This window comes from Heterodontus francisci, chromosome 34 (genome assembly GCF_036365525.1).
Source record: "Heterodontus francisci isolate sHetFra1 chromosome 34, sHetFra1.hap1, whole genome shotgun sequence".
NCBI classification, from domain to species: domain Eukaryota; kingdom Metazoa; phylum Chordata; class Chondrichthyes; order Heterodontiformes; family Heterodontidae; genus Heterodontus; species Heterodontus francisci.
The window spans coordinates 14055234-14079837 of record NC_090404.1 but is presented as its reverse complement, the minus strand read 5'-3'; the positions used below and the strand labels follow the sequence as shown (position 1 = coordinate 14079837).

Genomic DNA, 24604 nt, shown 5'->3' with positions numbered 1-24604 from the left:
CCAAGGTCGATATATCCTTCCTAAGGTGCAGTAACCAGATCTGCTCCAGGTTTGCCAGTGGGTTTTTTATCTACGTTCTCGGATTACTGAGCCAGTGTGGGCTCATGGACCCAAGAAAGAGCGATCAGAGTATTTTCTCATCATGGTGAGAAGTGAGGAACTGTGCAGGAGGAGTAGAGAGATTCAGGGGTCCCGGTACAGAAATCACGAAAAGCGAGTGGGCAGGCAGCCAAAACCATCAGTAAAAAAAAAACGGCTTTGGGAAGCTTGGGGGTCATGCCTCCGCTCAGTCCGAAAGCAGGAGCCCCGAGCTTCCGGTTGCTGGTCATTTCAGCACACCGCCCTGCTCTCATGCTCACATCTCTGTCCTGGGATTGCTGCAGTGTTCCAGTGAACATCAACGCAAGCTCGAGGAACAGCATCTCATCTACCGATTAGGCACACTACAGCCTGCCGGACTGAACATTGAGTTCAATAATTTCAGAGCATGACGGGCCCCCTCTTTTATTTTAGTTTATTTCTTTTTTTAAAATTTTATTTCAGTTTTTTAAAGTTTGTTTCTACTGCGCCTACCCACTATTTTTTTTTTCGTGTTTGTGCTTGGGGGCCGGGGCTGTTCATTTTTATGTCAATTAACACCCTCTCTGCACTAACACTTTGTCTTTCAGCACACCACTAACTTACCGTATGCCCTTGCTCCATTACCTCCTGGTCAGTTATTCTCTGTGACCTTGCCCTATCGACAACTTGCCCTTTGTTATCTCTTGCCCCACCCCCGCGTTACTTGCTTAAAACCCTTCACATTTCTAATAACTGCTAGTTCTGAAGAAGCGTCATTGACCTGAGACGTCAACTCTGCTTCTCTCTCCACAGATGCTGCCAGACCTGCTGAGTGTTTCCAGCATCTGCAGTATTTTGCATTTATTTTAGTAAAAAGAGGCTGTTGGCCCTCATCACGAGGCTGTATGACAAAGGGCTGAAAATTATGAAAAACCTATGAGGAAAGGTTGAACAGGTTGGGCCTATACTGGTAGAGTTTAGAAGAATAAGAGGTGATCTTATTGAAACATGTAAGATCCTGAGGGGACCTGACAGAGTGGATACCGGGAGGATGTTACCTCTTGTAGGAGAGACAGTTTAAGAATAAGAGCTCTCCCTTTTAAGACGGAGATGAAGAGAACTTTTTTCTCTCCGAGGGTCATTAGTTTGTGGAATTCTCTTCCCCAGAGAGCAGTGGTGGTTGGGTCATTGAATATATTCAAGGCTGAGTTAGATAGAGTTTTGATAGACAAAGGAATCGAGGGTTATGGGGGGGGGGGGGCGGGTTAGACAGGAAAACAGAGTTGAGACCACAACCAGATTAGCCATGATCTTATCGAATGGCGGAGCAGGCTCGAAGGGCCGAATGGCCTAATACTTCTCCTATGTTTCCATGTTTCTATGTAGAGAGCTCTGTTTACACCTAATCTGGAGAACTTCTGGGCACCACAGCCCAGGAAGGGGTGACTGGTCTCGGAGAGGGCGCGGTGTAGATTCATCGGAATGATACCAGGATAGGGACCGGGAGAGAGCCCACCGTTTCCATCACCTTTCTCGGGAAGCAGTGCTTCCCGACGGCACCCTGGCTCTAACTTGATGGGTGTTGGCACCTCCCGACAAGGGGCTTTCTCACACGTGAACCCAGAAAGTTGGCATGACTTTCAATCGTGGGTGGCATCACATCGCGAGACCTCACCGTATCCCCACTGCACCCCCCCCCCACCCCACACAAACACTTCCCAGCAGGAGTCTCTGAGCAGTGATCAGGAGCAGGCATCATGGCTGACTTCACTCCACTACTTTTTAACCCAGGGGAGCGGGGCCAGGCACTGAAGCCCAACTGTAGGCCCACGACCACCCTGCTCCAAGCTGGGTTCAGCTAATTCACCGCAGAGCGGGGAGTGGGCCCTCCCTGCTCAGTACCGCAGGGTGATGCGAGGCCCACTGAGGCAATTGCCAGCCGACTGCACCCCACCCCCCCCTTTCCCCAACCCTACAACCTTACCTCTGGGCCCCTGGCCTTGTCTTCATCCTCCCCGGCCCTGGGTATGCAGAGGCCTTTGGCACTGACGCAGGGTCGAGACATATTCCACTCCACGCAGCACAGGATGACGGTGCGGCCCGGCAGAGGGGGGACGTTGTGTGAGGCCGAGATCTCGATGGCCGTTTCCAGGGCTCTCCGGTACTTCTCCAAAAGATCCTGGTCATATTGAACGTCCCTATGGGGGTGGGGGCGGGTGAGAGAGAGAGGGAGAGAGAGAGAGAAGGAAATAGACAGAAGAGGAAAGAAAGAGCCCGAGTTAAGGACTAGTTGTACAATCACGGGACAGTGCAGCACAGGAGGAGGACGTTCAGCCCATCGGGGTCGGTGCTGGCTCTTTGGAAGAGGAGTCCCACTCTCTATTCTTTTGCCACGTCCCTCCAATTTTTTCCTTCAAGTATTCCCCCAAGGAACTTTCATAGGCTATTACAGAATCCGTATTCATCACCCGATCAGGTAGAACACTCCAAATGCTCACCACTCACGGAAAATAGGTTTTTCTTCCTGTCGTCTCGGGTTCTTCTGCCAACCACTTCAACGCTGCGCCCTCGAGTTACTCAGCCTTCAGCCATTGGAAACAATTTCTCTTTATTTACTCTATCTAAATCCTACATGATTTTGAACATCTCTATCAAATCTTCTTTGAGCCTTCTCTACTCTAAGGAGTTCGACCCCAGCTTCTCCAGTCTATCCGCACAACAAGAAGCAGCTCATCCCCGGAACCATTCGATTAAATCTCTTCTGCGCCCTCTTAAAAGCCTCCATGTCTTTCCCAAAGTATGGTGCCCAGAATGGGACACAATACTCCACCTTCTTCTGTCCTTTCCTGAAATAAACTAGTAGATCTCTCATGCCTTTGCTCCTGAAGCGTTAAACTGCAGCGAGTAACTCACCTCCTGACTCCCCAAAGCCTGTCCTCCATCTACAAGGCACGAGTCAGGAGTGTGATGAAATACTCTCCACTTGCCTGGATGGGTGCAGCTCCAACAACACTCAAGAAGCTCGACACCATCCAGGACAAAGCAGCCCGTTTGATTGGCTCCCCATCTACAAACAGTCACTTCCTCAACCACCGACGCACAGTGGCAGCAGTGTGTACCATCTACAAGATGCACTGCAGCAATGCACCAAGGCTCCTTAGACAGCACCTTCCAAACCTCCGACCTCTACAAACTAGAAGGACAAGGGCAGCAAACACATGGGAATACCACCACCTGCAAGTTCCCCTCCAAGCCACACACCATCCTGACTTGGAACTATATCGCCGTTCCTTCACTGTCGCGGGGTCAAAATCCTGGAACTCCCTTCCTAACAGCACTGTGGGTGGACCTACCCCACATGGACTGCAGCGGTTCAAGAAAGCAGCTCACCACCACCTTCTCGAGGGCAATTAGGGATGGGCAATAAATGCCTGTGACTCTCACATCCCACTAACAAATAAAATGTGTAGCTATATTGCACAGCGGAATATTCTGCTAATAGAGACCTGTGGCGCTCCTTTTCCTCTTCTTTCATACGATGTGGGCATCGCTGGCTCGTTCAGCATTTACTGCCTGTGTCTAATTGCCCTTGAGAAGGTGGTGGTGAGCTGCCTTCTTGAACCGCTGCAGTCCATGTGGGGTAGGTACACCCACAGTGCTGTTAGGAAGAGAGTTCCAGGTTTTTGACCCCGCGACAGTGACGGAACGGCGATATAGTTCCAAGTCAGGATGGTGTGTGACTTGGAGGGGAACTTGCAGGTGGTGGTGTTCCCATGTATTTCCTGCTCTTGTCCTTCTAGTTGCTAGAGGTCGCGGGTTTGGAAGGTGCTGTCTAAGGAGCCTTGGTGCATTGCTGCGGTGCATCTTGTAGATGGTACACACTGCTGCCACTGTGCATCAGTGGTGGATGGAGTGAATGTTTGTGGATGGGGTGCCAATCAAGCGGGCCGCTTTGTCCTGGATGGTGTCGAGCTTCTTGAGTGTTGTTGGAGCTGCACACATCCACGCAAGTGGAGAGTATTCCATCACACTCCTGACTTGTGCCTTGTAGATGGTGGACAGGCTTTGGGGAGTCAGGAGGTGAGTTACTCGCCGCAGGATTCCCAGCCTCTGACCTGCTCTTGTAGTCACAGTATTTATATGGCTACTCCAGTTCAATTTCTGGTCAATGGTGACCCCCAGGATGTTGATAGTGAGAACACATAGCCCAACTATTAAACACAAGTGTTCATTTGGAGTGGAGTCTGGGTCCTTTCTGCTCTGAGTGGAGCTTGGTACCAATTGTAGCCGCAGCAGCAACTCCGCAAGTCACACCACACCCGACCGCACCCTCAGGACAAGGGAATGACGACAACTCCTAACTTCCCACCACTGTTCCCCAACCCAACACCACCTCAGCACAATCATCCGCTCCACCACACACCCTATTCCATTCTCGCCCCACCATGGCTTACCTGCGTTTCTCCAGCTCTTCCAGCCTCTTGGTCACATGCCGGTAAATGAAGGACATGCACTTGAGGTGTCTGCGCCGGGCCAGTAACCAGGTCCTGGACTTCATGAACCGCGGGCGCCCCTTCGGCAGGCGGAGGGACTCCAGGACCCGCTGGACCAAGGCCTCCTTCGTCGGAAGGGGGTCGTCTGTCCATCGAACACAGAGACAAGGAGAGGTGGTTATACAGCGCCCTTCACCAGCTCCGCACGTCCCAAAGTGCCTCATAGCCAGTGACAAAATAGATAGTGTGGTCAACGTGAAAACATGGCACAGCAAGATCCCACCAGCATCAACAAGACAAATGACCAGATGACCTGGTTTGGTCAAGCTGGTTGAGGAATAAAGGATGGCCTCCGAATACCTCAGGACTGGCAGACTGGATTTTGGGAATCCTTCCCAGGATCCCCTCCCCACTCCAGGGGAACTCTCCCCAGGACCTCCTCCCCACTCCAGGGGAACTCTTCCCCAGGACCTCCTCCCCACTCCAGGGGAACTCTTCCCCAGGACCTCCTCCCCACTCCAGGGGAACTCTTCCCCAGGACCTCCTCCCCACTCCAGGGGAACTCTTCCCCAGGACCTCCTCCCCACTCCAGGGGAACTCTTCCCCAGGACCTCCTCCCCACTCCAGGGGAACTCTTCCCCAGGACCTCCTCCCCACTCCAGGGGAACTCTCCCCAGGACCTCCTCCCCACTCCAGGGGAACTCTTCCCCAGGACCTCCTCCCCACTCCAGGGGAACTCTTCCCCAGGACCTCCTCCCCACTCCAGGGGAACTCTTCCCCAGGACCTCCTCGTGAAAACATGGCACAGCAGGATCCCACCAGCATCAAGACAAGTGACCAGATGACCTGGTTTGGTCAAGTTGGTTGAGGAATAAAGGATGGCCTCCGAATACCTCAGGACTGGCAGACTGGATTTTGGGAATCCTTCCCAGGATTCCCTCCCCACTCCAGGGGAACTCTCCCCAGGACCCCCTCCCCACTCCAGGGGAACTCTCCCCAGGACCTCCTCCCCACTCCAGGGGGTGATCTGTCCCAGTATCTGCTCTGCGCACTACCCCTGTGTATTCACATGGTGCAAGAGAGTGCTCCCTCCCTGTTGCTGACAGAAGTGCAATGGCCCCCACCCCGTCCCAGTCTGGATCCCCACCTCCCTCTCTCCCCTCCCCCACCCCGGCCACCCCCACGACCCTCGCCTCCTCACTGCCCCCTCCCCTAAGGTTGGGTGTGACAGTACAAGTCTCCCCCCACACTGTCTCCCTCCCGACTCACCTTTCTTATCCAGCCTTTCCTGCAGCTCGGCAATAACCTTGTAGGCGGACAGGAAACGGAATGGGAATTGGCGGCTGCCTATCACCGAGTTCTGTGGACCGAGGAAGACAGAGGAAATGTCAGGCATGGCCATGAGCCAGGATAGGCCCCGTTTGTTAGAGGGTCTTTCCAACACATTCCTCACACCACCACCACCCGACCCCCAAACGCTCCGTAACCCTCTCCATCGTGATACACAATCCCGACAAGTCAAGTTCCATCCTGGACCGGGTCAGGGAATCAAAGAGAGCAGGAGGAGGCCATTCAGCCCTGTGTGCCTGTGCTGAGCCATCCAATTAGTCCAATTAGAGCCCTTGCTCTATCCCCACTTTCCTGCAAATGCTTCCGTTTCAAGAATTTGTCCAACTCCTTTTGAAAGGTAATCTGAAATCTGCCTCCTGACAGCGCATCCCAGATTACACTCACTGGGTGAGCAAAGCCCAGAATTCGCTCTCGTCTCCGTGCAAGCCACCGCCAACAGTTTCCAACCGAGCTACTCGACCAAAATCCCTCATCATTTTGAGCAGCTCTACCAAATCTCGTCCTTCACCTTCTCTGCTGCAAGGAGCGCGATCCCACCTTCTCCACTCTCTCCGTAACCCTCATCCCGGGTATCCTCCTGGGAAGTGCCGCACGTGAAGCGTTTGGAGGTTGGGGTGGGGGGGGGGGGTGGGGTGGAGAACTGGATTTGAACCTACACACCCGGTGCCCTGGGATCAGGATCCGACTTTCCCCTCACTGGGGCTGCAATCGCAGCCTGGGATCTTCTTGCACTGGGTGTAGGGCTCAGTACCAATCACAAGTCCGCCCCCCACCCCCCTTCCGCTCATCCCCCGGGCTAGGGTCAGCTCACTCAAGCACAGACCAGGATGGACCCTGGGATCTTCCTGCACTGGGTGTGGGGCTCAGTACCAATCAGAGTCCAGTCCTACCACCCATCCCCCGGCTGGGGTCAGCACAGGCAGGATGGAAGCCGGGATCTTCCTGCTCTCGGATGCCAGGCCGGCGACAGGGCAATGCTGGACCCCCTCCTCCCCCACCCCCCCGAAACCTACCCTATCCGTCAATCTTTTCCAAATCCGCTCGTGGTGCCGGCGGCTCATCCCGGCTGCAATCATGTTCCGCAAATTGCGTAACATTGCCATGAAGGGAAGCTTCTGGTGATCTGGAGGAGGAGCGAGAGAGAGAGGGAGGAGAAATATTAAAAATCAACCAACCTTTATATCTCTAAATGATTCAGAAGATCGTCTCTGTTGCCACACTTCTATCACACTGAACGTGCAGTGCAGAAACAGGCCATTCAGCCCATCTGCTTTGTGCTGGTGTTTATCCTCCACACGAGCCTCCTCCCACCCCTCCTCTTCTTCCCCATCAACATATCCTTCTATGCCTTTCTCCCTCATGCGTTTATCCAGCTTCCCCTTAAATGCATCCACACTGTTCACCTCAACCACTCCCCGGGTAACGAAGTTTCTCCTGAATTCCCGATTGGATTTATCTGTGACTCTCTTACCTTTATGGTCTCCTAGATCTGGACTCACCCACAAATGGAAACATCTTCTCTAAGTCTTACCCAACCGAACCCTTTCATAATTTTGAAGCCTATGTCAGGTCATCCCTCAGCCTTCTCTTTTCGAGAGCAAACGGCCCAGCTTGTTGATCCTTTCCTGACAGTTACAACCTCGCAGTCCTGGTATCATTCCTGGAAACGGATTTGGCGCCCTCCCCAGTGCCTCTATATCCTTTTGTATAATAGAGAGACCAGTACTGTGCACAGTACCCCAAGTGTCGTCTCACCGAAGTTTCTTACAAGTTTTAACCTCACTTAAGTGGGAGCTGGTTGGGACCCTGTGGAATGGAGTCACCATCTTCAGGAAAAGGGATCGGGTGAGAGTGGGTAGCTGGCACCATGCTTGGGTTTTAGAAGGTCGTAAGGGGAAACAGAGGCTGAGGGAGGTGAGGAGTACAAAGGGTTGAAGTTCCTGGTGTTATGGAAATGACGGGTTTTTTTTGTTAAAATATTTTTTTGAGGAACTCAAAGTCAAACTGAATAAATGTTGGACCAGTTACCACCCACTCCCCCTCAAGAGAGTCATCAAGGGGACACAAAGAATTGGTTTGGCAACAATGTTTACTGGTTGTCACATGACTCAAGTTAAAAATAGAACAGAAACCCAAGTAAACAGGGGAAGATGTGGGCCAGAGAAGACAGTCAAGCGCCCCTTGATTGGACAAGCCCAGAGGCAGCAGCGTGCACCTGAGGGAGAAAATGCGCAGGCTTTTGGTTGTCGAGTCAGCGTGCTTTCCCCTCCGGAGTGAGCAGCTGATAAAGTTAGCTTGCTGCTGACGAAGTGAAGGAAGGAGAGACGACCACAACCCAGCTCGTTTTCCAGCATCTCTCTAAAAGATCCTGAGAAGTCCACTGTGCCAATTCATCTCATCTCCTGTCTTTGAAGAAAGCCTGCTAAATTAATTCGCAATGCCGCCTGAAAAGAACTGTTCTCAATGATCCCTGTGACCCGTCTACGTGTACTCGGAGGCCAGACTGTATGCCAGTTTTGGAACATATCTCATCTGCTGTTTTTTCTCAAAAATGAGCAATTAATTAGCCCTGGCCTTTTTTTTGCCTGTAACTGAGCTCTGAATTTTAAACAATTCCCTTTTATTTTTCCAGTTAACCAGTGTATGTATGTGTGTGAGTGTGAGGGGCTAATGTAAAAAGGGGACTTTAAAAATGTAAATCCGTGTGTTTACGCTTTACTTCATTACTAGTTAAGACTTGTTCTGTAACAAACTTAATTTTGTTGTTTATTAAAGAAACCTGGTTAGTGTGTTCTTTTCTGGGAAAAAAAAGAGAACATATGATTGATTATTTATTTTTATTTATTTAGAGATACAGCACTGAAACAGGCCCTTCGGCCCACTGAGTCTGTGCCGACCAACAACCACCCATTTATACTAATCCTACATTAATCCCATATTTCCAACCACATACCCACCATTCTCCCACTTACACTAGGGGCAATTTACAATGGCCAATTTATCTATCAACCTGCAAGTCTTTGGCTGTGGGAGGAAACCGGAGCACCCAGCGGAAACCCTCGCGGTGACAGGGAGAACTTGCAAACTCCGCTCGGACAGTACCCACAACCAAACCCGGGTCACTGGAGCTGTGAGGCTGCGGTGCTAACCACTGCGCCGCCCTTATTAACAAGTGGGAAAATTTAAACATGTGTTGTGACCTGTGGAGAAGTGGGACTCGAATAAACAGTGCGTTTCCCCTGCCTCGGTCCTAACAGTAGGAAAAGACAAGTGAGCAGGGCGTGGTGCGATGAATCACAGAATCATTTAAAGTTTAAGGCACTGAAAGAGGCCACTTGGCCCATCGTGTCTGTGCCGGAGTCTCTACTTCAACATAGTGAGGATGGAAAGCCATGAAGACTGGGAATTGAGAGGAAAAGGCTGAAGTTTACAGCGGTACTGACAAAATACCAAAGATGCAGGTAAAACAGAGACAGAGGGAAAAAGAGAGACACAAAGATACAGGGAGAAAGAAACTGAGAGAAAGAGAAAAAGAAAAAGTGAAAGAAAACGAGAGAGAGAGAATGAAAGTATCTGGGAGGGAAGAGAGAGCAGACAAGACAGAGACACACAAAACAAGAGAAATAGAGAAAAAGGGAGCGAGTAAGAGACAGAATGAGGGAGAGAGAGAAGGAAGCGACGAGTGAAAGAGATGTACCAGACCGATTTCCGCTTAAAGAAGGGCTCTGCATTCCTATATCACCTTTTGAGCTCTTCGGATGTTCCAGAGTACTTCACAGTCAATGAATTACTTGGGAAGTGCTGTCACAGTTTTGGAGGGAAACGCATCAGGCAATGTGTGCACAGCAAGATTCCACTCAGTGAGATGACGCCAGCTGATGTTGGAACGTTGGCCACAGGACACAGGGAGAGAAATCCCCAGCTACTCTTCCACAGATGCAGCAGGGGAATCTTTTACGTCGACCCGAGAGCCGGGGGGGAGAGATAGGGCCTCGATTTAATGTCGAAATGGATTTGATGGGGTAGAGAGAGAGGAATGAGTTCCTGTTGTGGGGGAATCTAGAAGAACCGTTAAAATTAGAGCTCGGACATTCAGGAGTAAAAATCAGCAGACCCTTGTTCACACGAAGGGTCGTGGGAATCTGGAACGCGCTTCCCCGAAAAGGCTGTGGGGCTTTTCACACTGAATCGAGAGATGTTCGTTGGAGAAGGGGTCAAGGGATTTGGAGCAAATTTGGGTCAAGGTAGATCAGTCATGATCTAACTGAATAGCAGAACATGCTCGAAGGCCTGAATGGTCGACTCCTGTTCCTTAGCCGAAGAACGGTACCTCCAAGAGTACAGGCACTGGAACTGGCGGCCTATATTTTGGGCTCTGGAGTGGGTCCTCGAACTGAGGGATCGACCAAGCTGAGCTGCTGGTAGAAGATTGAACAGAGGGCGTGGGGAGATGTGCCCTCACCCCAGGGTTACACTGCAGACTCTCGGCCTGTGAGTCCACCTGTACGTACCTATCAGCTCCTCCCAGATTTGCACAGTGTTGCCGTGCAAGGAGAGCTGCCTGTCCCAAGTCTCTGGCAACTGCAATTTCATCCTTTTGCCAGCTCTCTGAGAATCCCAAGGTCCTGGCAACCGACTGCGGCTGAACGACTGGAGATCGGACGGATACCTGGAAGGGCAGAGGATAAAGGAAAATAAATTTCAACTCACAAGATGAGAAAAGAGGACTTGAAGGTGGGGGCGAAAGTGATATCTGGGACAGTGTGGAGGTAGCTTTACTCTGTAGCTAACCCATTTTTTTTCTTTTTCTTTTCTTCTTAATCTAGACCCTCAAACCAAAACCAGCCCAGTACAAATCCGGGCCTCAAACCCAACCCAGCCTAGTACAAATCCAGGCCTCAAACCCAACCCAGCCCAGTACAAATCCGGGCCTCAAACCAAAACCAGCCCAGTACAAATCCGGGCCTCAAACCAAAACCAGCCCAGTACAAATCCGGGCCTCAAACCAAAACCCAGCCCAGCACAAATCTGGGCCTCAAACCCAGCCCAGCACAAATCCGGGCCTCAAACCCAGCCCAGCACAAATCCGGGCCTCAAACCCAGCCCAGCACAAATCCGGGCCTCAAACCCAGCCCAGCACAAATCCGGGCCTCAAACCCAGCCCAGCACAAATCCGGGCCTCAAACCCAGCCCAGCACAAATCCGGGCCTCAAACCCAGCCCAGCACAAATCCGGGCCTCAAACCCAGCCCAGCACAAATCCGGGCCTCAAACCCAGCCCAGCACAAATCCGGGCCTCAAACCCAGCCCAGCACAAATCCGGGCCTCAAACCCAGCCCAGCACAAATCCGGGCCTCAAACCCAGCCCAGCACAAATCCGGGCCTCAAACCCAGCCCAGCACAAATCCGGGCCTCAAACCCAGCCCAGCACAAATCCGGGCCTCAAACCCAGCCCAGCACAAATCCGGGCCTCAAACCCAGCCCAGCACAAATCCGGGCCTCAAACCCAGCCCAGCACAAATCCGGGCCTCAAACCCAGCCCAGCACAAATCCGGGCCTCAAACCCAGCACAAATCTGGGCCTCAAACCCAGCCCAGCACAAATCCCAGTCTCAAACCCAGCCCAGCACAAATCCAGGCCTCAAACCCAGCCCAGTACAAATACCGGTCTCAAACCTAAACCAATCCCAACCAAATTCAGACCTCAAACTAAAGGCAGCCCAGTCCAAACCTGCCCTGGGAGTGTTTGATGGGGACAAGGTCAAGGGAGCTTTACTCTGTATCTAACCCCTTTTTTTCTCCTTTTTAAAAAATAAAGTGGCCTTTATACCCCAGGCCCCTTTTACGTATTTCATGTCGCGGGGGCCTTTAATCCTCAGGCTCCCCCTTATACACATTTCATAAAATAACTATTAAAATTGAATGAATGATACCAAAACTCAAATTAAAATGCCATTCTCGGTGCACTCCAGCCCCTGCGGTGCCCACCGGTTGCGGAAGGCCTCAAGCGTACCAGCGGACACCGCACGCTCCTTCTCCAGGGACACCCGGGCGCGAATGAAACCTCGGAAGAGGGGCAGTCAATCAGGGTGGACGGACCCGACAGCCCGCAGCCTCGACCTGTGAATTGCCACCTTGGCCAGGCCCAGCAGCAGACCGACGAGGAGATCCTCCTCCCTGCCCACGCCCCTCCGAATTGGGTGCCCAAGGATCAGGAGCGTGGGGTTGAAGTGCAATCAAAACTCGAGGAGCAGCCCCTTCAAATACTGAAAGAGGGGCTGCAACCTCATACACTCCATATATACATGGAACATGGACTCGTCCAGGCTGCAGAGAGCACAAATAGAAATAAATATGTAATGGCTATCAGATGACATGGCTGCAGAATGACATAATTGGGACCTGACTATTGATCAATAAAAGGTGGAGGGGTGGCTCTGTTAATTAGTGATGGTACTAGCGCAATAGAGAGGGATGACCTAAGTTCAGGAGACCAGAATGTAGAAGCAGCTGAGGTAGAGAGGAAAAAGCATAAAGGCAAGAAGTCCCTTGTGGGAGTGGTGTACAGGCCACCTAATGTTAACCACACTGTAGGATGGGGTATAAAGGAAGAGATAATGGCAACCTGGCAGCGATAATTATGGGGGATTTTAACCTACATATAGACTGGAAAAATCAGATAAGCAGAGGCAGCCTAGATGAGGAGTACATAGAATGTTTTCGGGATTATTTCTTGGAACAATACATTCTGGAGCCAACAAGAGAGCAGGCTACACGAGACCTGGTATTGTGCAACGAGAGAGGAAGAATTTATGACCTCATAGTTAAAGCGCCCCCAGGTAGCAGTGATTATAATATGATTGAATTTCACATTCAGTTTGAGGGAGAGAAGGGCAATTATGAGGGCATGAAAGCAGAGATAGCAAAAGTGAACTGGCAGATAAGGCTAAGGGATAGGTCAACAGAGATGCAGTGGCAGATATTTAAGGGCATATTTCAGAGTACACAGAATAGATACATTTTAATGAGAAAGAAAAATTCCAATCGTGGCGCAGTGGTTAGCACCGCAGCCTCTCAGCTCCAGGGACCTGGGTTCGATTCTGGGTACTGCTTGTATGGAGTTTGCAAGTTCTCCCTGTGACTGCGTGGGTTTTCGCCGGGTGTGCCGGTTTCCTCCCACAGCCAAAGACTTGCAAGTGATAGGTAAATTGGCCATTGTAAATTGCCCCTCGTGTAGGTAGGTGATAGGGAATATGGGATTACTGTAGGGTTAGTATAAATGGGTGGTTGTTCGTCGGCACAGACTCGGTGGGCCGAAGGGCCTGTTTCAGCGCTGTATCTCTAAATAAAAATAAAATAAAACAAAAATAATAAATCCGTGGTTAACTAAAACAGTTAATTTAGTATCAAACTTAAAGATAAAGCCTATAATTGCGCAAAGATGGGAGGCAGGTCTGAAGATTGGACAGAATATAAAAAACAGCAAAGAATGACTAAAAGATTGATAAAGAAGGTAAAATGAGAGTACAGGAGAAAGCTAGCTAGAAATATAAAGACAGATAGCAAGAGTTTCTATAGATATTTAAAAAAGAAAAGTTAACAAAGTGAGCGTTGGTCCTATAGAAAATGAGTCTGGGGAATTAATAATGGATAATAAGGAGATGGCAGATGAACTGAACAGATATTTTGCATCGGTCTTCACTATTGAGGATACAAGTAACATCCCAGTATTAGCTGAAAATCAGGAAATGGAAGGGAGGGAGGAACTCAAGAGAATTACAATCACCAGGGAAGTGGTACTGAACAAATAGCTGGGGCTGCAGGCTGACAAGTCCCCGGGTCCTGATGGACTCCATCCTAGGGTGTTAAAAGAAGTGGCTAAGGAGATAATTGATGCATTAAGTTTTAATTTTCCAAAATTCCCTAGATTCGAGGAAAGTTCCATTAGATTGGAAAATAGTGAACATAACTCCTTTATTCAAAAAGGGAGGGAGACAGAAAGCAGCAAACTACAGGCCAGTTAGCTGAACATCTGTCTTAGGGAAAATGTTAGAAGCTATTATTAAAGACATTACAGCAGGGCCTTTAGAAAAATTGAAGGTAATCAGGCAGCGTCAACATGGTTTTGTGAAAGGGAAATCATGTTTTACCAATTTATTGGAGTTCTTTGAGGGAGTTACATGTGCTGTGGATAAAGGGGACCCAGTGGATGTATTGTACTTAGATTTCCAGAAAGCATTTGATAAGGTGCCACATTAAAGGTTATTGCAGGAAATAAAAGCTCATAGTGTAAGGGGTAACATATCGGCATGGATAGAAGATTGGTTAGCTAACAGGAAACACCGAGAATAGGCATAAATGGGTCATCTTTTGGTTGGCAAGATGTCACGAGTGGTGTGCTACAAGGATCAGTGCTGGGGCCTCAATTTATATAAATGACTTGGATGAAGGGACTGAAGACATGGTTTCTAAGTTTGCTGATGACACAAAGATAGGTAGGAAAGTAACTTGCGAAGAGTACATAAGGAGGTTACAAAGGGATATAGATAGGTTAAGTGAGTGGGAAAAGATCTGGCAAATGGAGTAGAATGTGGAAATTGTCCATTTGGCAGGAAGAATAAAAAAGCAGCATATTATCGAAATGGTGAAAGATTGCAGAGCTCTGAGATGCAGAGGGATCTGGGTGTCCTAGTGCATGAATCACAAAAGGTTAGTATGCAGGTACAGCACGTAATTAGGAAAGCTAATAGAATGTTATCGTTTATCGTGAGGGGAATTGAATACAAAAGTAGGGAGGTTATGCTTCAGCTATACAGGGCATTGGTGAGACCACATCTGGAGTACTGTGTACAGTACTGGTCTCCTTATTTAAGGAAGGATATAAATGCGTTGGAAGCAGTTCAGAGAAGGTTTACTAGACTAATACCTGGAATGGGCGGGTTGTCTTAGGAGGAAAAATTGGACAGGCTAGGCTTGTATCCACTGGAATTTAGAAGAGTAAGAGGCGACTTGATTGAAACATATAAAATCCTGAGGGGTCTTGACCCGCCCATTCCGGGTATTAGTCTAGTAAACCTTCTCTGAACTGCTTCCAACGCATTTACATCCTTCCTTCAGTCACCTCGACCCTCAACTCAAATTCGCTCCGTAGACTTCTCCACCTCTCCCTCCTCCGTCAAATCTACTACTTTGACCAAGATTCCAGTCACTTGTCCTAATGTCTCCATCCGGGGCTTAGTGTCAAGTTTTGTGCCTTGGACCTCGTTGCTACTTTACCGGCCCGATATAAATGGAAGCTGCTTTCTCCTTGTACTACTGACATGCAACCTTTCCTCATCTAAATCTACCATCATAACCCTCTATTCCCTTCGCCCTTATATGCTTGTCCCGGTTCCCCTTAAATACACTTGGACTATTCACTTCACCACTCCCTGTGCTAACAAGTTGCACATTCTCACCACTCCTTCTGTACAGAACTTTCTTCTGAATTCCTATTGAATTTCTTGGTGACTGACTTACATTGACGGCCTCTCATTAATAATCGTCCCCACAAGAGAAGACATTCTCTCTGTATTTACTCTATCAAACCTTTTATAATTTTAAAGACCTCTATTAGGATCACCCCTCAGTCTTCTGTTTGAGTAAAGCCTGTTGATCCTTTTATTAGCTTCTCTGCACTGTCTTTTCTTCTTCCCCTTAGGCGAGGGTAGCAGAACTGGGCACAGTCCTCCAAATTGAGGCCTAATCAAACCTCCACGTGTGGACGTCGGTCACGCACTCCATGTCCCGTCAAGGGGAAAATGTCCATCAACTTTTCAACGCACATGCCCAGATGGTGAAGGCCTCCTTAAAGTGAGCATGCCCGCTGGCACAGCTCACTTTGCTCCATTCTCGGAAGCCAGAATTTTAGGCCGCAAGAGATGCCTGCCTTCGCCTGGAAGGTCAAGGGTTTCAACCCGTCACCAACTATCGGCTGTCACAAGGGAGTGAAGACAACCAATTTTCAGCCAATGGAAGTATGGCATTCACCCCCAATCCCCACATCCCACCCGCTCTCACCTTCGACCCAACAGGCACATGATGTGATAGGCCGGCTCCTTGAGATGGAGCCAACGGATCAGCTTCTTCAGAGAGAAATGGTTGACCACCTTGGACTTATTCTGCTTCACAACCGGAGAAGGTTTGGCCATCTGAGAGAGAGAGAGGAACAAGACAGTTCACACCTTTCCAGCTGTCATTCCACCTCAGGCCAGCAATCATCCCAGCATAGAGATAACACGGAACCAAACCCGCTTCCCATTCACTCCCATTGTACACAATCCCAACGGACCCAAACCCCTTCCCATTCACTCCCACTGTACACAATCCCAATGGACCCAAACCCCTTCCCATTCACTCCCACTGAACACAATCCCATTGGACCCAAACTCCTTCCCATTCACTCCCACTGTACACAATCCCATTGGACCCAAACTCCTTCCCATTCACTCCCACTGTACACAATCCCATTGGACCCAAACTCCTTCCCATTCACTCCCACTGTACACAATCCCAATGGACCCAAACTCCTTCCCATTCACTCCCACTGTACACAATCCCATTGGACCCAAACTCCTTCCATTCACTCCCACTGTACACAATCCCATTGGACCCAAACTCCTTCCCATTCACTCCCACTGTACACAATCCCAATGGACCCAAACTCCTTCCCATTCACTCCCACTGTACACAATCCCAATGGACCCAAACTCCTTCCCATTCACACCCACTGTACACAATCCCAATGGACCCAAACCCCTTCCCATTCACTCCCACTGTACAAATTCCCAATGGACACAAACCTCTTCCCATTGCACACAATCCCCAATGGATTAAAACCCCTCCCCTCGATTCCCACTATACACAATCTCAATCTATCAAACCCATTCCCACCCTCGAGACACAGTCTCAAGTGAGAAAATCCCTTCCCTTGCACACAATCCCAATAGACTCAAGTGCTTGCACAGTTTTCGGGGGGAGGGAGACGAGGGGGGAGGGAGACGGGGGGGGGGGGGAGGGAGACGAGGGGGGAGGGAGACGAGGGGGGAGGGAGACGGATGCTGAATTTGCAGAAATAAGAACAGGAGCGTGGAGAGGTGAGGATAAACAAAGCTACATTCCAGACGAGTCAATATCCGAGTTTTGAGGTACTTACAAGTTTTGTCATGTCAGTCTTTTCGATGGACAGATATTGAGACCACTTGGTAATGACTGAATCAGATGGCCATTTCTGAATCGAATAAACAGAGAGCAGACAGTGATATAGTGACAATAGGAACAGGAGGAGATTCTTCAGCCACGTGGCTTATTCCACCATTCAGTGAGTTCGAGGCTGATCTGCGACCCAACTATAATATACCCACCACTGCCCCATATCACTTAATACCTCTGGATAACAGAAATCTATCAATCTCAGATTTAACATTAACAATTGACCTAGTACCAATTGCCAGTGTCGAAGAGGGTTCCAAACTTCTCACACCCTTTTCCTCGTACCCGAGTACCCTGTTCCGTCCTTTGTTAGGTCCAAATTGGATGACCTCACATTTGCCCTCATTGGGGGAGGCGGTGTCAGAGTAGTGGTAATGTCACTGAGCGAGTAATCCAGAGTCCCAGGCTAATGCTCTGGGGCCATGGGTTCGAATCCCACCACGGCAGATGGTGAAATTTGAATTCAATTAATAAATCTGGAATTAGGAAAAAAAACAGCTAGTCTCATGGTGACCATGAAACCATTGTCAATTGTTGTACAAACCCATCTGGTTCACTAATGTCCTTTCGGGAAGGCAATCGGCCGTCCTTACCTGGTCTGGCCGACATGTGACTCCAGACCCACAGCAATGTGGTGTTGACGCTTAACTGCCCTCTGAAATGGCCCAGCAAGCCACTCAGTTCAAGGGCAATTAGGAATGGGCAACACAAACTGGCCTTGCCAGCGATGCCCACATCCCACAAAACCAATATTAAAACAAAAACACACTTGCCACATTTTCGCCCGTTGGCTTCCGTCTATCACTATTTCTGTCATTTCTCTACCTCCGTCTCTCCACTCACCCTCCTCTGATTCCTCGCGTCAGTCTTGCAGCGTTGTTTCCTGGTGTTATACTTGGCCAGCTGGTACTCGTCGAAGAGCTTGAAGCTGTCGGCCAGCGCCTGGCGCAGGCAGGAGGGGTAGGGAGCTATCTTCCGGCTGCTCTCTGACAGACTCTGGCAGGGGGGGGGGGAAGAGATGGGGAAGAGAACACAAACCGAAGAGAAAGAGAAAAAAAACAATCAGAAGGAGCACTCAACAACAAATGTGGGGAGACGGAGCTGCCCCCGATTATTTACTCACCACCTCGGCAAGTTACCACTCCCTGCTCAAAAGAGCACCAGCTTTGAGATACAAGATGGCACAGCAATTCCCCCAAGCGGTGTGGTGTGTACCACCTGGTACATCACCCCACTAACCATACAACTGGCAAATCCACCCTCCCTCAGGGTACCCAGTAAATCTCCCACCACCACCCTCCCCTCCCCCACCCAAAGTGCCAGTATAATTTCACCCCTCCCCCACCCCGTGTGCTGGGTATCATTTCACCCCCTCCCCCACATGTACCTGGAATAATTCTGCCACCTCACCTGGCATACTCCCCCATTACCCACCCCCCCCCCCCACCCCCCACTCCCACACACGGTGTACCTGGTATATCTTGGCCACCTCAATCCAGTCCGAGGGCAGCCGCACAGACTGGCAAAAGTAGCGGCGGAGGTGGGGCCGGCATGGCGGGAGCCAGGCACTCACGGCCAGCAGGAAGTTGGCGGTGCTGCGGATGTTCAGCTCCTGCCGGGTGTACAGAGCGACCTGCGGGGGAGGGGAGAAGGAGATCAGTCACTGGGTATCAGGAGCCGGCAGGTCTGGCGGCCGCTCTCCAACCTCCGAGACCCCCCCACCCACCACCCCCGACATGCGCACAGTGTAGATAGAATTCCCCCTCAAAGCCCTCGCTGATGAGACTCCCCTCCCTCCCACAGTCACCGGCGGTTAAACATCAAAGCTTGGCGCCACACTCAGCTCAGTCAGTCGCACTCCAGTCTCCAAGTCAGAAGCTCGTGGGTTTGAGTTTACCCTCCAGGCACTCGAGCACCATAATCTAGGGCAGACACACCCTGGGGGCTGGTACCGAGGGAGCGCCGCGCTGTCGGAGGGTCAGTACCGAGGGAGCGCCGCGCTGTCGGAGGGTCAGTACCGAGGGAGCGCCGCGCTGTCGGAGGGTCAGTACCGAGGGAGCGCCGCGCTGTCGGAGGGTCAGTACCGAGGGAGCGCCGCGCTGTCGGAGGGTCAGTACCGAGGGAGCGCCGCGCTGTCGGAGGGTCAGTACCGAGGGAGCGCCGCGCTGTCGGAGGGTCAGTACCGAGGGAGCGCCGCGCTGTCGGAGGGTCAGTACCGAGGGAGCGCCGCGCTGTCGGAGGGTCAGTACCGAGGGAGCGCCGCGCTGTCGGAGGGTCAGTACCGAGGGAGCGCCGCGCTGTCGGAGGGTCAGTACCGAGGGAGCGCCGCGCTGTCGGAGCTGCTATCTTTCGGAGGAGACGGTAAAACAGAGTTACTGTATCTGGGATCTTGCTGTGCGCAAATCTGTTGCCCATGTTTTCTATGTTACAGCACAGCCCACTCTCCTAAAGTACTTCACTGGCTGGAAAGTGCTTTGGGACGTCCTGAGGTCATCAAAGGGGCGATAGAAATTCAGGTTTTTCCATTTCTTTTCTCAGTCAACCAGTTCTTCCCGACCTGCTTCGCCCACGGAAATCTCCTGTTACCCCCAGGCATTCATCAAAACTCCAACTTGTTAGGCATATCCGGGAGGTCCTCCTAAACCCACCCTCCTGTATCTGGGGAGGTCCCTCCAAACCGTGTTCTCTCACTCCTGTAGCTGGGGATATCCCTCTAACCCCCTTTCTCAAACTCCTGTATCTGGGGAGGTCCTTCTAACCCCATCTCTCTCACTCCTATATCTGGGGAGGTTCCTCTAACCCCCCACCCCCATCCCCCTCACACCTGTATCTGCGGAGGTCCCTCGGAACCCCCATCCCCATCTCTCACACTCCTGTATCTGCGGAGGTCCCTCTAACATATCTCACACTCCTGTATCTGCGGTGGTACCTCCAACATCTCTCTCACACTCCTGTATCTGCGGAGGTCCCTCTAACATATCTCACACTCCTGTATCTGCGGGAGTCCCTCTAACATCTCTCTCACACTCCTGTATCTGTGAGCTCAGCACTGCCTGGCTTGTGGTGGTTGGAACTGGGACCTTCCTGCCCAGTGTGGCGCTCAGTACCAACTGTAAACCCTGGTATCACCCCACACCAGAGGGATGGATCCTGGTGTCTGGGTCCCTGGCCCACACCAAGCAGGAGAGTTACCCAGACAGACACTGACCAGGGGAGCTCCCACAAACATTCAATGGTGTAAAAAAAAATCAACTCTTTTGTGTCAAGTTCAACTCCTCTGATACCTTCAAAAGGAACTCAGGCTCCTGGGTCGCGATCTCCTGGCACAAGCCCAGCAGCTCAATGCGGGTGGAATTATCTGCGTCCGTAAAGTTGCCCCCTTCGATCAGGGAGCCGCAAACCCATTCAAAAGGGCCTCCTAGAACAAGGAAAAAGACACATCAACATTCGAGGTTTGGGCTTTGGGGCGGCGGGGGAGTGAGCGATGGGCTATATAAAGTAAACAGTACAATTTTCAAGTGGTGCACAAACAAAGAGATCTCGGGGTGCACGTACACTATTACGAAATTGCTTCTATTTCTTTTGTAAAATATATTTTAAGGACTCATAGTTGAATTATGGACATCGATTCATCTAGAATCTTGAAGAGATGCTGAACTGTGTGTTTTTTAAAAAAAGAAAGTCACCAGAAGGTTCCTCGATTTGGCTTGTAAACAAGTCAAACTGGAAGGCATCTGTCTGTGAATAATCACCCAGCAGGGGTTTTTTTTTTTTTACATGGGGAGATGTTTACAAAGAAGTGACAGGTCAAGATTTCTGGAGGTCAGGAGGCTTGACCTCTGGAATATTTTTAGTTTCAGATTGAACCATTACAACAGACAATTGGTTTTTGCCTGTCAGAAGACGACCCAGCTCATCTCTCTCTCTCTCCCTCTCCCTCTCGAAAAGAAACCCTGCATTTCCAGTGTGTCAGATTCCTATTTTCCTCCTGTTTTGAAGAAAGCCTGCGTATCGAATGTATGGGAACTGATAACCCTTGTTGCTGCATTTTTGCTGTGAGACCTATCTGAAGCCTCTGTATTGCATTTCTTGGAAAGCCTACCAAATCTGATCTTCAACATCACCTGGAAAGAACTGTTCTGGGAAGATCCCAGTGACAGCCGTCTATATGCATTTGGGACGGCGAACCAAAACCAAGGACAAGTATTCTGCAAAAGTGTCGTTTTTTTTCGTTTTCTTTCTAATAGTGCTATAAACAACAATCCATTTCATATTTCTGGCTAAATAGTGTATGTGCGTGCGTGAGGGGCTAAGATAAATAAGGGGCTTTAATATTTCAATTTGTACGAGTATGATTTACTTCATTATTATAAAACAAGAATTCATCAATAAACTGATAATTTTGTTGTTTAATAAAGAAATCTGGTCAGTGTGTTCTATTCTGGGAAAAATAGAGTATGTTGACCATATCGGTAAGTGGGAACATTAAAAATATATGTTGTGACCTGTGGAGAAGTGGGTCTAGAATAAACAGTGCACTCCTCCCGCCTTGGTCTGGACAACATAAATCTTTAAAGCATGGTAGGGCAAGTTGTGAAGGGTGTTATCAAAGCGTGTGGGATCCTGGTATCTGGGGAGACCCCTCCAACCCCAACAGTGGGATAGGGTCTAAGAGACAGGAAGTTAAGCGAAATTTTTAGAAAAACACTGGTCAGGCCCCAACTAGAATATTATGCTCACTTGTCAGCACCACATTTTAAGGAAGACGTGAAGGCCATGAAGAGAGCGCAGAACATATTCATTTGATACTTTTCAAATCAATTTATGGGATGCGAGCATCGCTGGCTATCATTGCCCATCTCTACTTGCCCTTGAATTGAGTGGCTTGCTAGGCCATTTCAGAGGGCAATTTAAGAGTCAACCACATCGCTGTGAGTTTGGAGTCACAATGTAGGCCAGACCAGGTGAGGACGGCAGATTTCCTTCCCTAAAGGACATGAGTGAACCAGATGGGTTTTTGCAACAATCGACAATGGTTTCATGGCCAACATCAGATTAGCTTTTGAATTCCCAGATTAATTGAATTCAAATTTCACCATCTGCCCTGGTGGCATTTGAACCCTTGTCCCCAGAGCAGTAGCCCGGGTCTCTGGGTGACTAGTCCAGTGACATTACCACGAAGCCACCGCCTCCCCACTAGTATTAGGGATGAGGGACTTCAGTTATGTTGAGAGTCGGGAGAATCTGGGGTTGTTCTCCTTAGAGTGCAGAAGGTGAAGGGGAGATTTAATTGAAGTGTTCAAAATGATCAGAGGTTAGTAGACGGGAAGAAACTGTTTCCAGTGACGGGAGAGTCAGTAACCAGAGAACACAGAGATAAAGTCATTTGCACAAGAATCAGAGAGGAGGTAAGAGAATTTAAAGAGAAAACAACTCACTGTGTTAATTATGATCAGGGATGGCTGTTTTAAAGGACATTCAAAGTAGATTCAATAACAATTATTATTTTTTTTTTATAAAAGGTTTTGGATAAATACTTGAAACAGAGAAATCTGCAGACCAATGAGGAACAGGTATGGGAGTGGGACTAATTACATTGCTCTTCTAAACAGCTGGCATAGACCTCATTTAAAAATAAATTGCTCCTTCATGCGATGTGGGCATCGTGGGCAAGGCCCTAATTTCCCTTGAGAAGGTGGTGGTGAACCGCTGCAGTCCATGTGAGGTAGGTACACCCACAGTGCTGTTAGGGAGGGAGTTCCAGGTTTTTGACCCAGCGACAGTGAAGGAACGGCGATATAGTTCCAAGTCAGGATGGTGTGTGACTTGGAGGGGAACCTGCAGGTGGTGGTGTTCCCATGTATTTGCTGCCTTTGTCCTTCGAGGTGGTAGAGGTCACGGGTTTGGAAGGTGCTGTCTAAGCAGTCTTGGTGCGTTGCTGCAGTGCATCTTGTAGATGGTACACACTGCTGCTACTGTGCATCGGTGGTGGAGGGAGTGAATGTTGATGGATGGGATGCCAATCAAGCGGACTGCTTTGTTCTGGATGGTGTCGAGCTTCTTGAGTGTTGTTGGAGCTGCACCCATCCAGACAAGTGAAGAGTATTCCAACAACGCTCCTGACTTGTACCTTGTAGACGGTGGACAGGCTTTGGGGAGACAGGAGGCGAGTTAGTCGCTGCAGGATTCCCAGCCTCTGACCTGCTCTTGCAGCCACAGAATTTATGTGGCTGGTCCAGTTCAGTTTCTGGTTAATGGTAAACCCGAGGATGCTGACGGTGGGGGATTGAGGGATATGGTGAGTCGGTGGTGCTGAGGGACATGGTAGGAGCATCCCAGGGTTGGAGTGAGGGAGAGAAATGAGTGGGTGCAATCCTACATGTGGCTGATATCCAGCAAAGCCATCTGCTGAACTGTTGAAGGGAGGGTCCACTGCGGCAAGTTAGGCTTCCATTGGCACCGCACCCACAGGGATTCAGGCCTAACTCTTTTCGTTTACTCTCACCTTCTTCTCTCGCAGCCTGGCGTCCTGGTTCTCTGAAGGATCCGGAACATCACGGAGCTCCTCAGTGACCAGGGCTCCTCGTGCCTGCTCCAGGTCCTCATATTCCTGAGCTGACAGGTTGTAGCTCGGCATCAGCACAGACGCCTCGAGTGGGTCCTCCAGCACCTGAAGAACCAAAATGAGCAGTACATTAAAAACGGCAGCTACTGAACGAACCACGACAAAACCCCTCGATTAGATTCCAGTCTGTAACTCACTCCCAGGTATCTGTTATTCTATATATAAACCACCCGAACCCCTCGATTAGATTCCAGTCTGTAACTCACTCCCAGGTATCTGTTATTCTATATATAAACCACCCGAACCCCTCGATTAGATTCCAGTCTGTAACTCACTCCCGGGTATCTGTTATTCTATATATAAACCACCCAAACCCCTCGATTAGATTCCAGTCTGTAACTCACTCCCGGGTATCTGTTATTCTATATATAAACCACCCGAACCCCTCGATTAGAATCCAGTCTGTAACTCACTCCCGGGTATCTGTTATTCTATATATCAACAACCCGAACACCTCGATTAGATTCCAGTCTGTAACTCACTCCTTGTATCTGTTATTCTATATATAAACCACCCGAACACCTCGATTAGATTCCAGTCTGTAACTCACTCCCGGGTATCTGTTATTCTATATATAAACCACCCGAACCCCTCGATTAGATTCCAGTCTGTAACTCACTCCCGGGTATCTGTTATTCTATATATAAACCACCCAAACCCCTCGATTAGAATCCAGTCTGTAACTCACTCCCGGGTATCTGTTATTCTATATATAAACCACCCAAACCCCTCGATTAGATTCCAGTCTGTAACTCACTCCCGGGTATCTGTTATTCTATATATAAACCACCCAAACCCCTCGATTAGATTCCAGTCTGTAACTCACTC

At 49.8% G+C, this 24604-nt stretch overlaps 1 protein-coding gene across 1 annotated transcript in view; it reads right to left on the bottom strand.

Moving 5' to 3' along the window:
• Positions 1 to 24604, bottom strand: part of LOC137348666 (telomerase protein component 1-like) — a 63098-nt gene that overhangs the window by 17968 nt on the left and 20526 nt on the right. The window contains exons 5-16 of the mRNA XM_068013924.1: positions 23657 to 23821; positions 21801 to 21819; positions 20436 to 20569; positions 18623 to 18784; positions 17995 to 18147; positions 17096 to 17170; positions 15961 to 16091; positions 10415 to 10572; positions 6917 to 7026; positions 5823 to 5913; positions 4515 to 4698; positions 2045 to 2258 (exon numbers count right to left, since the gene is read on the bottom strand). Of these exons, the coding sequence (XP_067870025.1) occupies positions 2045 to 2258; positions 4515 to 4698; positions 5823 to 5913; positions 6917 to 7026; positions 10415 to 10572; positions 15961 to 16091; positions 17096 to 17170; positions 17995 to 18147; positions 18623 to 18784; positions 20436 to 20569; positions 21801 to 21819; positions 23657 to 23821 (1596 nt within the window). The remainder of the gene's footprint in view (positions 1 to 2044; positions 2259 to 4514; positions 4699 to 5822; positions 5914 to 6916; positions 7027 to 10414; positions 10573 to 15960; positions 16092 to 17095; positions 17171 to 17994; positions 18148 to 18622; positions 18785 to 20435; positions 20570 to 21800; positions 21820 to 23656; positions 23822 to 24604) is intronic.